Here is a 12,786-nt window from a genome sequence, read left to right as displayed (position 1 = left end):
AAAGGTCCTGCAGCAACAAAACACAGACACCTGACATCAGGATGAAAGAGTGGTATACTAAGCATCACCAGGAACATACCCATGTTACTGTGAGCTAGTCATTACCTTTTAAATATCTTATTTCGGTCACTGTCATGGAAGACAAGAAATCTGGAGTAACCATTTTTGAAGAATATTTCCAAGGCGATCTCCTGGAAAGGGAAATAATTTCGTGTGAGGAGCTGCAGAGCAAAGCCTAGTGCTGCAAAGGCTCCATCATGGCCTGTCCAGTTCTTCAGAGCTTTAAAAAAAAAAGACCTTGACTTTTTGACAAATGTGCAGAAGTAAAGCAAAATATGTCTAACATTCTAAATTTCTTCAACTGTAGGGATGGTCCTACAAGGTGACTAGCAGTTCAAACACTTTTTTGAAGCAAAACCAAACTCCAGATACTGGTTCCATCACTCACCTTTTCCTTTTGTTCTGAAACATTTTTATCGTGAAATCCCAGTGTGATTAATAAGTCAATAGTAGCATTAAGTACTAACTAGGTGATAAAGATAACACAAAGAGGGGAATCTAAAGAGTTTCTTTTAGAAAGCATCCATACTGCTTGCTAAATTAAGACAGAGCTCAACAGAACTGCCAAATAGTTTCTCCTGACTAGAAGCACCAAAGGAGAAAGGGGAATTTATGACATTTTGCACCAAAACTTTGATGAATTGAAGTTGAAAGAAAACTTCGCTTCCTTTTCCCCATCCCCAAAATGTCTCTATACTTTGTTTTGCTGGGCATTTGAATATAATCCTCTTATTTACTTAGTGAGAGGTACCTTTTTCCCCCAAGTCATTCAAGTAAAACTATAAATAACATGTAGTGTCTGGGAACCCAGACATGAGTTTCAATCCAAATGTGGCAGGTGCAATACAAACCTAGAGAAACACTCTAATGGCAGGTGGCCCATACATGATTCACAAACAAAATATAAAGCAGAAAGGTAATATGAGAGCAGCTATGACAATAAACAGCTTGCAGCATTTGCTCTGGAGCTCAGCTTTCCAAACCAGGTCTGCTCAAGCGTTGCCATTACAGAATTGGGCCAGTGCTTTGCTCTGGGCTGGACTACGTGCATGGACAAGAGGAGACCAGCAGAGGAACAGTCCCTGCCTAAACAGCAGATCTACCTGTCCTGCAGGGAAAGCACAAGGAATCAGCTTTCCTCTTTTTCCACAACGTTTTTTCAAAGAAGTTTTTGGCACAGAGTCCCAGCAAAAGCCTGATACAGATACCTGAGTTTTCAGTTCTCATTAACCGAACAAAACAACCCTGGAACAATAACAAAAAGACCATGAAACAACAATAAAAAAATCCCAAAACACAAAACCACTCAAACCAACAAGCTCAGCCTTTGCCCTAGTCCCATTCAAAGACTGCTTACTCATCTCCTCTTTTCATTTTGGGACACACCAAAAATTTCTGTTTTTCATGGTTAAAAAATCCATGCATACACAAATGTGAATATATGAGTATTTGGAAGTCTTCTGCTGGCAACTTTGATACTATCCCCAAACAGAAGAGGTGACAGTTCTGCTCAGGCTGATCCCCAGTGATCTTAGTAAGCTTCATACAGTCACTCAGAACATGAGTTACCATTCCTGTATGTGCTTAGTGAGTGGCCTAACCACTGCAATATACTGAATCCTGAAGCAAGTGTCACCTACTAAAATTGCCCAGTTTGCATACGTAATTATATATAAAATAAAACATGGCTGACTCATGGATGAGTATCATACCACATGACATAAGACAGTTGTCATTTTCTCCAGCTTCTGAATTTTCAAAATGATTTTGTAATTCACTGCTGAATCTCAACTATCCAAAAATGGATTCAAAATAACAAGTAACTAGTTACAGCTGCTTCAGAACTTTATATTTTGGTCAAATATGTGAATTACTCCTTGAACTGTACTAAAACCCTCTAAAGCAAGTACAGGGTCTGGTGTTGCAAGAAGATCTAGTTACAACTAGAGCTTCTGTGATTCTCCTCACAGATTCACCTAAACAAAACAAAGGCTTATGTTCTTTTATTGAACCACATGCACGACTTGAAATTTACTCCAAGAGGCCCAGGTTTAGTGTGTAGGTAACCCATAGTACACTGATGCCAGGACTAATGGGAGCTGAATATTACTGAAGTCAGCCACTTAGTGGTAGCTTCCATAAAAATAAAAACATTAACTTCAAGTCTAATTTTCAAAAATTTTGTGTGAACAACACTGTCAGCCTGACAATTAATAAGCCCACCACACTAGTCAGGGTGTTCAGGCATTGTGGTGTGTATAGAAAGGAGTTTAGTTTAAAGAAGTATAGCAAAGGCTAATGAAGCAATGATGGGACAAAAAGCATTTTGATACTGAAGTGAAAAAATATCATCATTCTTAGTGAAAACTGAGCAAGTGGTTTTCAGTCACATGTCGTTACTGCTGTTGCAGCTTTCCCTCAAATGACTGAGCCTGTTAATTCCTACCTGCAGGAGAAAGCGCATCAGATGAATCTCTTTGATGTCGTGATACGAATAACGGGAACACATCTGGTCTCCCACAGCATGATCTTTATGACATAAGTTGAAAATAAATGGATCACTGATTCTGCAGTAGAAAAATAAATTAAAAAAATTAATTTGAAACAAAAAAAAAAAAAACCTGGGGAGCCCTCTTAAATGCTTAAGTCCTCCCCTAAAGAAAAATAACAATACAAAGAGATATCAAGATCAACTGGGACATACATAAACTGAAAACAAAGCTAAATAAATAAAGCTAAACCCTAAAGGCAGATTTTCTACTACTTACCCAAATAAAGAGCCTGTGGAGGTTAAGGGGAGGTTTGGAGTTATTTTAGTATATGCAAGTAGGCAGACAGCAATGTTTGCACACATTGGAGTCTGAGAATCAGCAAGGGAAGGAACTTGCTGGGAGAACCTGAAAGCCCAAGTTGAGGGTAAGCATCATATGGACACACAGCTATTGTAAACAGCAATTACTTGGAACTAATAATTAAGCAATTAATTTATTATTATTTTAGTAGCGTATATGTATTAGAGTTGCAATCAACAGCCTAGCCCACAGAAAATCCCTTAGAAAAACAACCTAAGCTTTTATCAATTGATCCTTGAGTCACCCGATCAGATTGACTGATGTTAGGCTTCATAAGATTTGGATGCAGAGCAGACAGAGAGTAAAAATGCTGAGCTACTCACTGTCCCACTGGGCTTTGCACATGAGCACACAGTACGCACAAAGAGCTTGGTCTAACAGACTCATTTGCAATATTGATCACTTTCAATAAATCATGAGTCAAGAGATGACAGCAGTGTGCCAAATATTATTTACGATTCTGTCTTGGAGAAACAAACAAAAAACTTATGAGACAATGAAGCTAAAGGCTCCTGTCCTAACTGTTCCATATGAATAAAAGATGTGAGTTACTCAGAAAGAAACTTTAACAACATCATGACATAACTGAAAACAGCAGTGTAGGTGTGAGACTGTCCACCATCTCCATCTGTTGAAGATGGGTGCTCTCACAGCACCCCCAAAGCCTGTGAACAAGCACCTATGTTAGTTACATTAAACAGTTGTTTTAACAAATGGAAAGGATGGCAAACTTCTTGCTGTGCTATTATTCTGCTTAAAATCCCCACAAAATTGTGCAAATTCAAGGTATCCATGTGCCAATACTGAATTTGACCAGGCAGATCTCTGGAAGGAAGGAAAGAATGACTCACCTGGACAAGCAGTGACGAGTACAGTAGACTTCCTCAAGAGGGGATAACACAAAGCACTCACAGATGTAAAAGTGCTCTTGGCCAAAGAGCAGCACCCCTTCCAGTGCTGTATGACCCTGCACAACCACCACGGAGCACTTGAACATCACCTAGAATGGAGGCAAGCATAGTAAGGCCAGGTAACACAGGAGACAGAGGCAGCAGGGAGCTAGAGCCAGTGATGCAGAAGAGCACAAGTTTGTACCAGAAAACTCACATATTCATTCATGGGTTCACAGGGCCAAAGTCACAAAATCACTGTATGACTGACAGAAGCCCAATCAGAATATATGAATCTATCAATCTAATTGTCTTAAGGATTTAGATAAACATTCTAGAATATTTTTTAAAATTTCCCTTGACATCCTAAGACTCAATTTCTTGTTTTTACTCCAATTTGGCCCTTACAATAGAGGAATTTCTTAAACAATTTAAAAACATGGGGAATTTTTCAACAAAGTATTTTGTTTATTATATATGCCAGTTGATAGAAAGTGTTCTTGGGAATTGACCAGTTTTGTTAAAGAAAAAAAAGCCTTTATTCTGGAACATTTTCTATGGCTGAGAGATGGTGCGGAAAGTAAACAAATCAATTTAGAGATCATAAAATTGTGTGGCCTGCAGAAAATTTAAAAGTTCTGATTTTAAAACAAGCAGTAGTTAATTGCAAAGAACTTCCCTTACATTTAGAAGCATGGAGTTCCTTATTTTTGTCTGCTTATCAAATATTCTATATATACTCAGCTCCAAAAGCTAAGTCCACTGGTTAGTACAGTCAACTGGGATGATCAAGGTCAGCTCAGTGTTGTGCCCAGTTTCAACCAGAACTTTCAACCAATAACTCCTCTGTTCCTAGGAAGGGGGCAGTAGCTAATCATCCATTAGCCCAGCCTCAAAAATTTTGCTCCCAAAATCTTAAAGCACTAATACTACCTTACATACGAAAAAAAACCCTGCTCACTGCTGAGCTCCTCTTCTAAATTAGCACAATCCTGAATTGCACAGAATCCAGAAATGAGTGAATTTTGCAAGCTGAGTCCATCTGAAGCTGCAAGGACCAGAGAGCTACATACAAAGGGATTAGAGAGGTATTTACATAACAGCACAACTTTCCTGGCTCAGAAATGCAATGCAGTGTTCCTAAGAGAACAGACTGATAAGTATGAGAAGTATTACCAAATCTGATTTTCTCTTAAGATCTCAGTGATCTACCAAACTACTCTACCAATCTTCATAAGAACTAGGGAGCTGTACTATTTTATGGGATATGCAAAATTGACCCAGAAATTGAATTAGTTTTACTAGATCATGTAAAGTCTATATGATAATATGTAGAATAAGTATGGTTCTACTTCACTCTTTGCATTTGTTCCTAAACTCACTATTTCTGGAGTCAAATTCACAATCTTCCTTGCCATCCCAAACTACACATGGTCTAGCTAAGGTCAGCTGAAACAGACCCACACTGTTTCACAAGCTTTTAGTCTTTGATGTTAGGATAACATAAATACTAAATTCATAAGTAAATTAAATACAGTCTTGTTTCCACACTTAAATACTTTACTGAAAAGTCATTATTTTACCAACAAGTGGGGCGCTTCATTTTGAAATCACTTAGTGGGCACAGGAGGTTGTTTTCCTCATTCTGGGTTTAAAGAAAAAAACAGCCCTGGGAGATTTCTGTGGGTAATTTTTCATGAAAATCTCTTCAATATTTTTCCCCTCTAAATGATTTCTAAGAGGAAGGTAGCACTTTTCCATCACCTCTCCCACAGGAATGCCTGTCTCTGAGGGGATGTGCCAACCACAGAACTCTGGACCGGAGTGCCTGTCATTACGTGGTTAGAGACATGTATCCTTGCACTGAGAATACTGGGGAATTCTGCTCACATTAGCAAACCACATGGTTTCCTGTAGTAATTAAATAGGAAAAAGATTGCTTCTTCCTAAAAGGAAGGTAACTGGATATTGAAACATCAGGCAGTTGCATAAAGCAGCTCCACAGACACAAAGTTGAAATCCAGACTTGTAAGAAATCCACCTCACCAAACCCAGAGATCACGTGTGTGGTTATAGAAGGCATGTGGATCGTGAAGGAGGCCTCTAATATGGCCTGGCACAAAAAAACCCACTGTGCTATTCTGCCTAAGGCAGAACCAGGGCATGCTAGCAGACCTTGTTGAGGGGGAAGAGCACATAACCTCTCTTTCACAAACCTTAAACTCTAAGCCCAAGTATTGTGTACTATCCAACCAAAACCAGTCAATAGTAATAATCCCTTTCTTCAATTTTATATTATTTCTTCAAATTTATATTATTAAATAAATCTGCCTTATTTGAAATACAAGAGCCCTTGAGATGAGTAAATTTTTTTCGTTTGGGGAATGTGACTTATATTATTGCTGATGAGTAACAAAGATCTGAGCTGTACTGCTGAACATCCACCAGGACAGTGCTGTACCTGCAAGCCTTGTACCTTCAGTCTTGCATTGAAACACCAAGCAGCTTGACATTATCATAAATTAAACAAAAACTTTCATTTTCTGTCTAAACAGATGAAACCCAGTTCACAAGCTACTAGAATCATTAATCAATGAAGCAAACATGACATAAAATAATTGAATAATTACCTTCTAAGGTATTGCCCAAAGCCCTGCATCTCTTGATTGCTCTGTTCATTCAGATGTACAAGGGAACACATTCACTCAAACACACACACACTCAATGACTTTTCTGAACAGTGCAGGAAATAAAATGGCTCCATTTGCCTGCTTAAAGTGCAAACAGCTCAGGAGGCAGCCACTGACAAGGCAGGACCTCTGTGCACTAAGTGAGCACAGGACAGCTAATGTCACCCCCCGCTGCTTTTGTTAATACTTCTGTCAGCTCGGCGAGGCAGTGACTGCTGCTGGAAAAAAAACATGCCTGGCATTTCTGATGGCTTCCTGCAGAGTTACATGGAGAAGAGACAGACAGCCTGAAGGCTCAAAATGAGATCAGTGCATGGAAATCATGCCTCACATTTTCATGCCTGTCTCCTTCTGCTGGGGAGAGGTATGGGGAGGAAGGCGCAAAAGGAGGAGGGACAGAGAAGTGAATTCTGATACAGAAACAGACTGCATCAAGAACTCTGAGAAAGTCATATTAGAGAGCACAAGTGTGACCCCTTAGCCACTGGCAAAGCATCAAGAAAATCTGGTGATGGTATTGAGATATTTTATTAAAACAGCTATTTCTATATCTGTGTACAGCTATCACAGCACTGTGCAGTCTGAGTCTACATACTACAAGTATTTGGCTTCCACTATGGAATGCTAACTCCTGGGCCACTTAGGGAATGATGACACTGAAATAAACAGGTACACTGCAAAAGATGAGGGAATGAGGCCAGGTTGTCAATTTCATTGGTGTTGTCTCAGTTAAACTGACATCAAAGGTACCATCTTCCTAAGAGTTACTCTTATTTACTCCACAACTCATCTTCTCCCTCAGTGTTCCTGAACCTTAAGCCTCTTCCTTGTATTGGGAAGAAACCATGGTGAAGGGCATTCAGTCCAGTACAAGAGCAAAGAAGGAACAGAAATGTTTTCATTAGATAACACATGATGGAAGCATCAAAGAGGAAGCGTGGAAAGTTTATACGGCCTCAGAGGGAAGAATCTGTCCAGTACTCATGGGGAGACAGAAAGAAAGACATGTAAAAGGAGGAAGGAAACATTTTCTGGTATTCTTCAGGACAACACGTAAACACCACTGAACTAGCAACCTGTACAAAACTGGCATACTCTTCCAGAGGTTATAAATAAACTTGATGTAGGCACTGCTCTGAGCATGAGTAAAGGTTGTAGAGCAGCACAGGAATTCTCAGTCTCAGAATTTGCCATGTCTTAGGCAAATTCAGACAGTGTCTCTTAAAAGAATATCTTGCTTGCCATGCCCAATTTTTTTTCTCTTACTTCAAGGAATTAATATTAATTGCTCTTCAAGAAGAGTCTGTACAGGAGTTCATACAGAGTGTGGAAAACTGTATTTGCTGTAAGGAAACAGAGAGTAATGATGTCTACTGTAGCCTGAATCCTCCTGAACCCCAAACTGAAAGGAACAGATCAGCTTCCATATCCAATTCACCCTCAAAAATGTCATGTCCCCAGAGAAAATTTTCCAGTTCATCTTTCCTACCTTTTCACTCTCTGAAAACTCCTGCAATATAATTTGTCTCTCCACGCATAGTTCTAAGAAGTCTTCTGAATGGAAACTCTCATGTAGAGCTGGGAAGAATGTTAGCTGGTTACAATCTAATCCCTTCTGATCCATCTCCCTCTCTGCTCCATTTAACATCAGCTCTCCTATATGAGTATAAAAGAGATTGTGGTTTTACTGGCAGCTGGATGACACCAAAAGCATTTGCAATTTAGTCTTTCACCGAATCTATTCTACCTTGGGAAATAGCATTATTTATCTGCAAAAAACAGGCAAGAGAATTAAAATCTGTGACTACTAAAGAAGGATGCTTATTTCAGGGAACCAAAGACAGATACAAGTAGTCAGTCATAATTCAAACAAAATCCCTATATTCACAGAAGATTAGGAAATTAGGAAAAATTTTAAACGGTAGTCTTTTAGGGGCATAGACTAAGCAGGATCTTAAGAAAAGCCAAAGAGAGACAACCCACTTATATCTTGCCCCAGCTGTGTCCCAAATTTTGCAAACTCATGCAATGCATGCAGATAGAAAAGGCACAATCAGCCTTCTTATTAAGGCTTCATGCAGAAACTACATAGTGCTTCCATCTTGTTTGAAGTCTAAAACAATGAGCTCCACTCATTTATTTGCTAGGCAGTAAAAAGTATAAAATACTGCATATTTCCAACAGCACTTTTTCCAAGTTTAAGCAATTAGGAGCTTTCCAGGTGCCCAAAAGAGCCCAAAGCTCACACTTGAGAATAGCTTTTTTGCTTTAGACCTTACAGGTAGCAACAAGAGAGCAGAAAATTCTGAAGATAGTTCATATATCACCTATGAAATTTGCATCAGTTTTGTCACAGATGTTACAGTGACATTTTCACCCTGAGCACAAACAGGAAGGTGTTTTTCTCTGGATTAAATTGTGACCTAGAAATTCATACCCTAATTCCAATTATCTTTGACTGTTAATGTCTACTGTCTTGATGATGCAATGTAGCCCTAAAAGGTTACCTGGAATCACTTCAGTAGGGGAGGTTGTTTCCCTTCTGTTTCCTAGGAGAACCTGTAAAGAGGCTAGGTGTGACTAGAGTGGAACATGCAGATAGGTAAACATAACTCAGAACCTTGTTGGCAGAGGAAAACACAGATTTAGAACTATGTTGCAAATAAATGCCTTGGAAATTCAAATAAACTCATTGGAAAGGAACAAATAATCATCACTGGAAAGGAACCTAAAAGAACAAATGTAAACAATTAAGGAAAAGAACTATTATTTCCAAAGATGATCATACATGAGGCCAGTTATAGGATAAAAATCATACTACTCAGTATACAGAAAACTGCCAGAATCCAAGCAGAACAAAAAATGCCTTATGTTATGGAAACCTTATATTAAAGTGATTCAGCCTTTCCTTGATGGGATTTGCATTTTGATGTTCGAGAAACAGACAGCAGTAAATACCCCACATTCACAGTTCAGTATTAGCTTAAACCACTCTCATTTCCCCTTTTGGCCATTCTCCACTTTTAGCAGCACCAGTAACAGGACAGTGCAGCCTTCCAGCTGGACTCTGCTGCATACATTGGGAAGCACTGCATTGTTGAGATACTACTAGCAGAAAAGTATGGACAGCTTATACTGCCACCTGTCTGAGGAGACTTTATACAACAAAAGAGAAAAAAAATCATTCTGTTGCTCTTAAATACATTGCAGCCTTTGTTAACCCCTTCAGTGGGTTCTCTATACATGGAGCAGCATATTCAGAAGTCAGGTGATGAGAACCAGAGGAAAGAGATACACATCAAAGGTTGAACTCTGCTTTTGAAGGTCTTTTCCAACTTTAATGTTTCTCTAATTCTATAAAGTCACCAGAAACTCTTACAGACATTGTGCACCTCTTGCGAAAGCTTTCTACCTCACTCTTCCTTTGCATTGTTGCCACTTGGGTGTTCACATGCTGAATCCTCCTCCTCATTCGCGAGGGCCCCTCGTAACAATCAAGAATCCATCGTGGCTCTAATGATCCTGAAGCATGTCTCCATGGGCCCCCTCTGTAGAAAAGTTGTTCCTCAAGTATCATCCAGTCCTTGGCTGCTTTGCCGTAAGCACACTGCTGCATCTGTGGGGCAGAAACACTTTGTGGTGGCTTTTGGACACCTCCCTCCTCTCAGCCACCAGTGACACTGCCCCAGTGACTCAGAGGGATCTACCCAGCCCATCAGATGGACCTCTGCAGAGGGAGTGCTGCAGGCCTAACAAACACCAGTCCAACTGACCGCTGGGAGTGTGCTGCAGGAGATGTTACTAGTGATAAAATAGTGACAGTCTGACTAGACAATACTGTGACAGATAAAAGCATGTCACAAACCTGAAAATGGCTGCTTTCATAAAATTTCCAACTCAAAAGCAGTGAGCCAGGAGAACCACATCACAGAGGTTTTTATTCACTCAATTTTTTTCCTGGCAAACGTGTGTGACAAATGGCAACAACGGTTCAATGAAAACAGTCTGAATGATTCAGTAGTAAGTGTACTATGCTCTGTCTGAGCAAGGCATAAATTTAATCCTTTCTCCTTAGGGTGTTGCGCGCAAGCAGTTAGGGAGCGCTAACATATCAATATAAAGGAGAAAAGAGGTGAGAATTTCAAAGAAGCAAAGAGTTTTTTGGTCCCTGATGGCCAAATCTGAAACAGAAACATACCTGTGATGTTTTAGTCTCTATGAACTTGAGATCTATTTAAAAAGTTTTAGTGGCTACTAAAGGAAAAAAAAAAAAAAAAAAGAAAGAAAGGTCACAGTTCTGCCATTGGAAGAGTTGAATAATTCATTTAAACAAAGGAAAAAAAAAAAAGGGCCCTGAAAATAAAGTGGGGAGTCTGATTGCTGAGTGATGCCATCCCACACTTCAGCAGTAATGTCAGGACAGGAGTGTTGACTCATCAACTCTCAGCACAATGTTAATCTCACAGCTTTATGCACAATGTTAATCTCACTTTTAAAATGCTCAGTTTCTGAGGGTAGTCCAAGAGTAACCTTTCAACAACAGAAAGTTGTTGCCCAATATTCCTGTCCTTTACCTGTACGTGGTCCTTGTAGAGAGAAGCATAGAGCTCCTGCCCAACTCTTCGGTACCGTTCCATACATGACACAAATCCCTAGAAGAAACATCAGAACATATTATACCAAGATGCTGCAGGTGTAAATCCTGTAAGGGCCAGAAGCAGGCATTAGTTACTCTGTCTTTTACTAGAACAGTTAAGGAATATGGCCTGTGTCTGCAAGTTTGATGGCTCTGCAGGCAGTGTAGAGATGAGTCAGCCACCTGAGAGCAAGTTTTAAACTTACATCAGGAATGTAAACATAGAGATCATCTTAACAAGGGTCATTAGTGGAACTACTCAGAACTTTCTCAGAAGGGGAAAGAAAACACCAAATACAATGTAAGGTTCCTTTTTTGCAGCTGAATTAGCACTGCAAATAGCATAAATTATAATAATTTGTTGTAGAGCTCCAACTGAGGTAAGGATCTATAGTGAGATTATAAAGGAGAGGTGAGTGCCCCCAGTGCCATATGAAGGCTGACATATGCAGCTGAACTTCCCTGACAAGTGTGAGATTGTTGTGAGTCACAGCATAAGGCTAAACTTGCTGTAAAGTCCCAGCCTCGTACTACCTAAAGCCATGGGTCAGGTAGGTAATTTCTAAATGCAGGGACTCTGTGCCACACTGGCAGTGGTCCCTCACAGCAAACTGTCTGGCTGCTGCTGGCACTGGGCTCTAATTAAGTTAACATACGGGGTCTGGGTGTTGTGCTGACGACTGCTGGCTGCCAGCCAGGTCTGTAACCCTGCTGCGAAGTCACATTTATTGGTGTTTCCCTGCAGGAAGCTCCTGTTTTACACTGATTAAAGTAATTATATTTTTGTTTGTTTAAAGCATCATTAAACCTGTAATCACAGTTGTGGCCTCACAAAACTGTTCCATATTTCATATAAAACTCCCATAAAGCTTGACCTAGAAAGCAACAGCAGCTCTGTGCTCTTAAACCAGTCCTAGTATAGGAGAAGAGCTGAGATCCTGGCCCTATGTGGACTTGGGGCAAAACCATTCAGAGTAAAAAAAAATCAATTTCTCCATTTTAGATATTCAGAGGTGATTCAAGCCAAGTTAGTCCTCTACTGGCAGCTGTTTCCAAGTTGCTCATAGTCTGTATTTCACTCATGGTCATCAGTGAGATCCCTAAGGTCAAAGTCCACATTGCAAAGATTCTCACTGCCCCAGCTCCTAGCCCTTGAAACATATGAAAGGTCCTAAGAAAGAAAACTTCTGCTGCCCACATCTGGTCAACTGAAGGCTGACCACTTTGGCTTCCAAATGAGCTATAGCTAGCCAGCTTCAACCAGAGGAACCTGTCCCTATTGATCTCACAGGAAAACCGTCTGCTTGTAAAGTGAAATGAACAGTCAACAAAATTGGAGATGACTCTGATTGAAGAAAAATAAAAAACCACACACACACAAGCCAGACCAACACAAAAAACCCCAAAACCTGAAAGAGATAACCAATAAACATGGAGAATATAGACCAGGCTATTACTAAGTGTTCAGTCAAAAAAAAATTATACTGTAATGCCTAATGAATAACTAGTGCAAACAAGTTTCTAAGAAGTAAACAGTTTCCATTAAAAACTGTAGGTGCTTATCTTTTAAAAGAGAAACTCTTTATGGAGTAGATTAAATACAGCAGAGCCACAGTAAAATCTATCTTAAACAAGAACAGGCCAGCTTAGATAATTGC

General features: G+C 39.8%; 1 protein-coding gene across 2 annotated transcripts in view; it reads right to left on the bottom strand.

Annotated features, from left to right (window-relative positions):
* WDFY4 (WDFY family member 4) overlaps positions 1-12,786 on the bottom strand; it is a 111,042-nt gene that overhangs the window by 42,525 nt on the left and 55,731 nt on the right. For both annotated transcript variants that reach the window (XM_041415488.1, XM_041415487.1), the window contains exons 39-45: positions 11,067-11,144; positions 9,905-10,108; positions 9,000-9,051; positions 7,982-8,148; positions 3,764-3,912; positions 2,507-2,627; positions 106-191 (exon numbers count right to left, since the gene is read on the bottom strand). In XM_041415488.1, coding sequence (XP_041271422.1) covers positions 106-191; positions 2,507-2,627; positions 3,764-3,912; positions 7,982-8,148; positions 9,000-9,051; positions 9,905-10,108; positions 11,067-11,144 — 857 coding nt within the window. The remainder of the gene's footprint in view (positions 1-105; positions 192-2,506; positions 2,628-3,763; positions 3,913-7,981; positions 8,149-8,999; positions 9,052-9,904; positions 10,109-11,066; positions 11,145-12,786) is intronic.

Source organism: Onychostruthus taczanowskii, unplaced genomic scaffold (assembly GCF_017590055.1).
Source record: "Onychostruthus taczanowskii isolate IOZ18803 unplaced genomic scaffold, ASM1759005v1 scaffold5, whole genome shotgun sequence".
NCBI lineage: Eukaryota > Metazoa > Chordata > Aves > Passeriformes > Passeridae > Onychostruthus > Onychostruthus taczanowskii.
The sequence above is the reverse complement of the archived record's forward strand: the minus strand, read 5'-3'. Positions and strand labels throughout refer to the sequence as shown.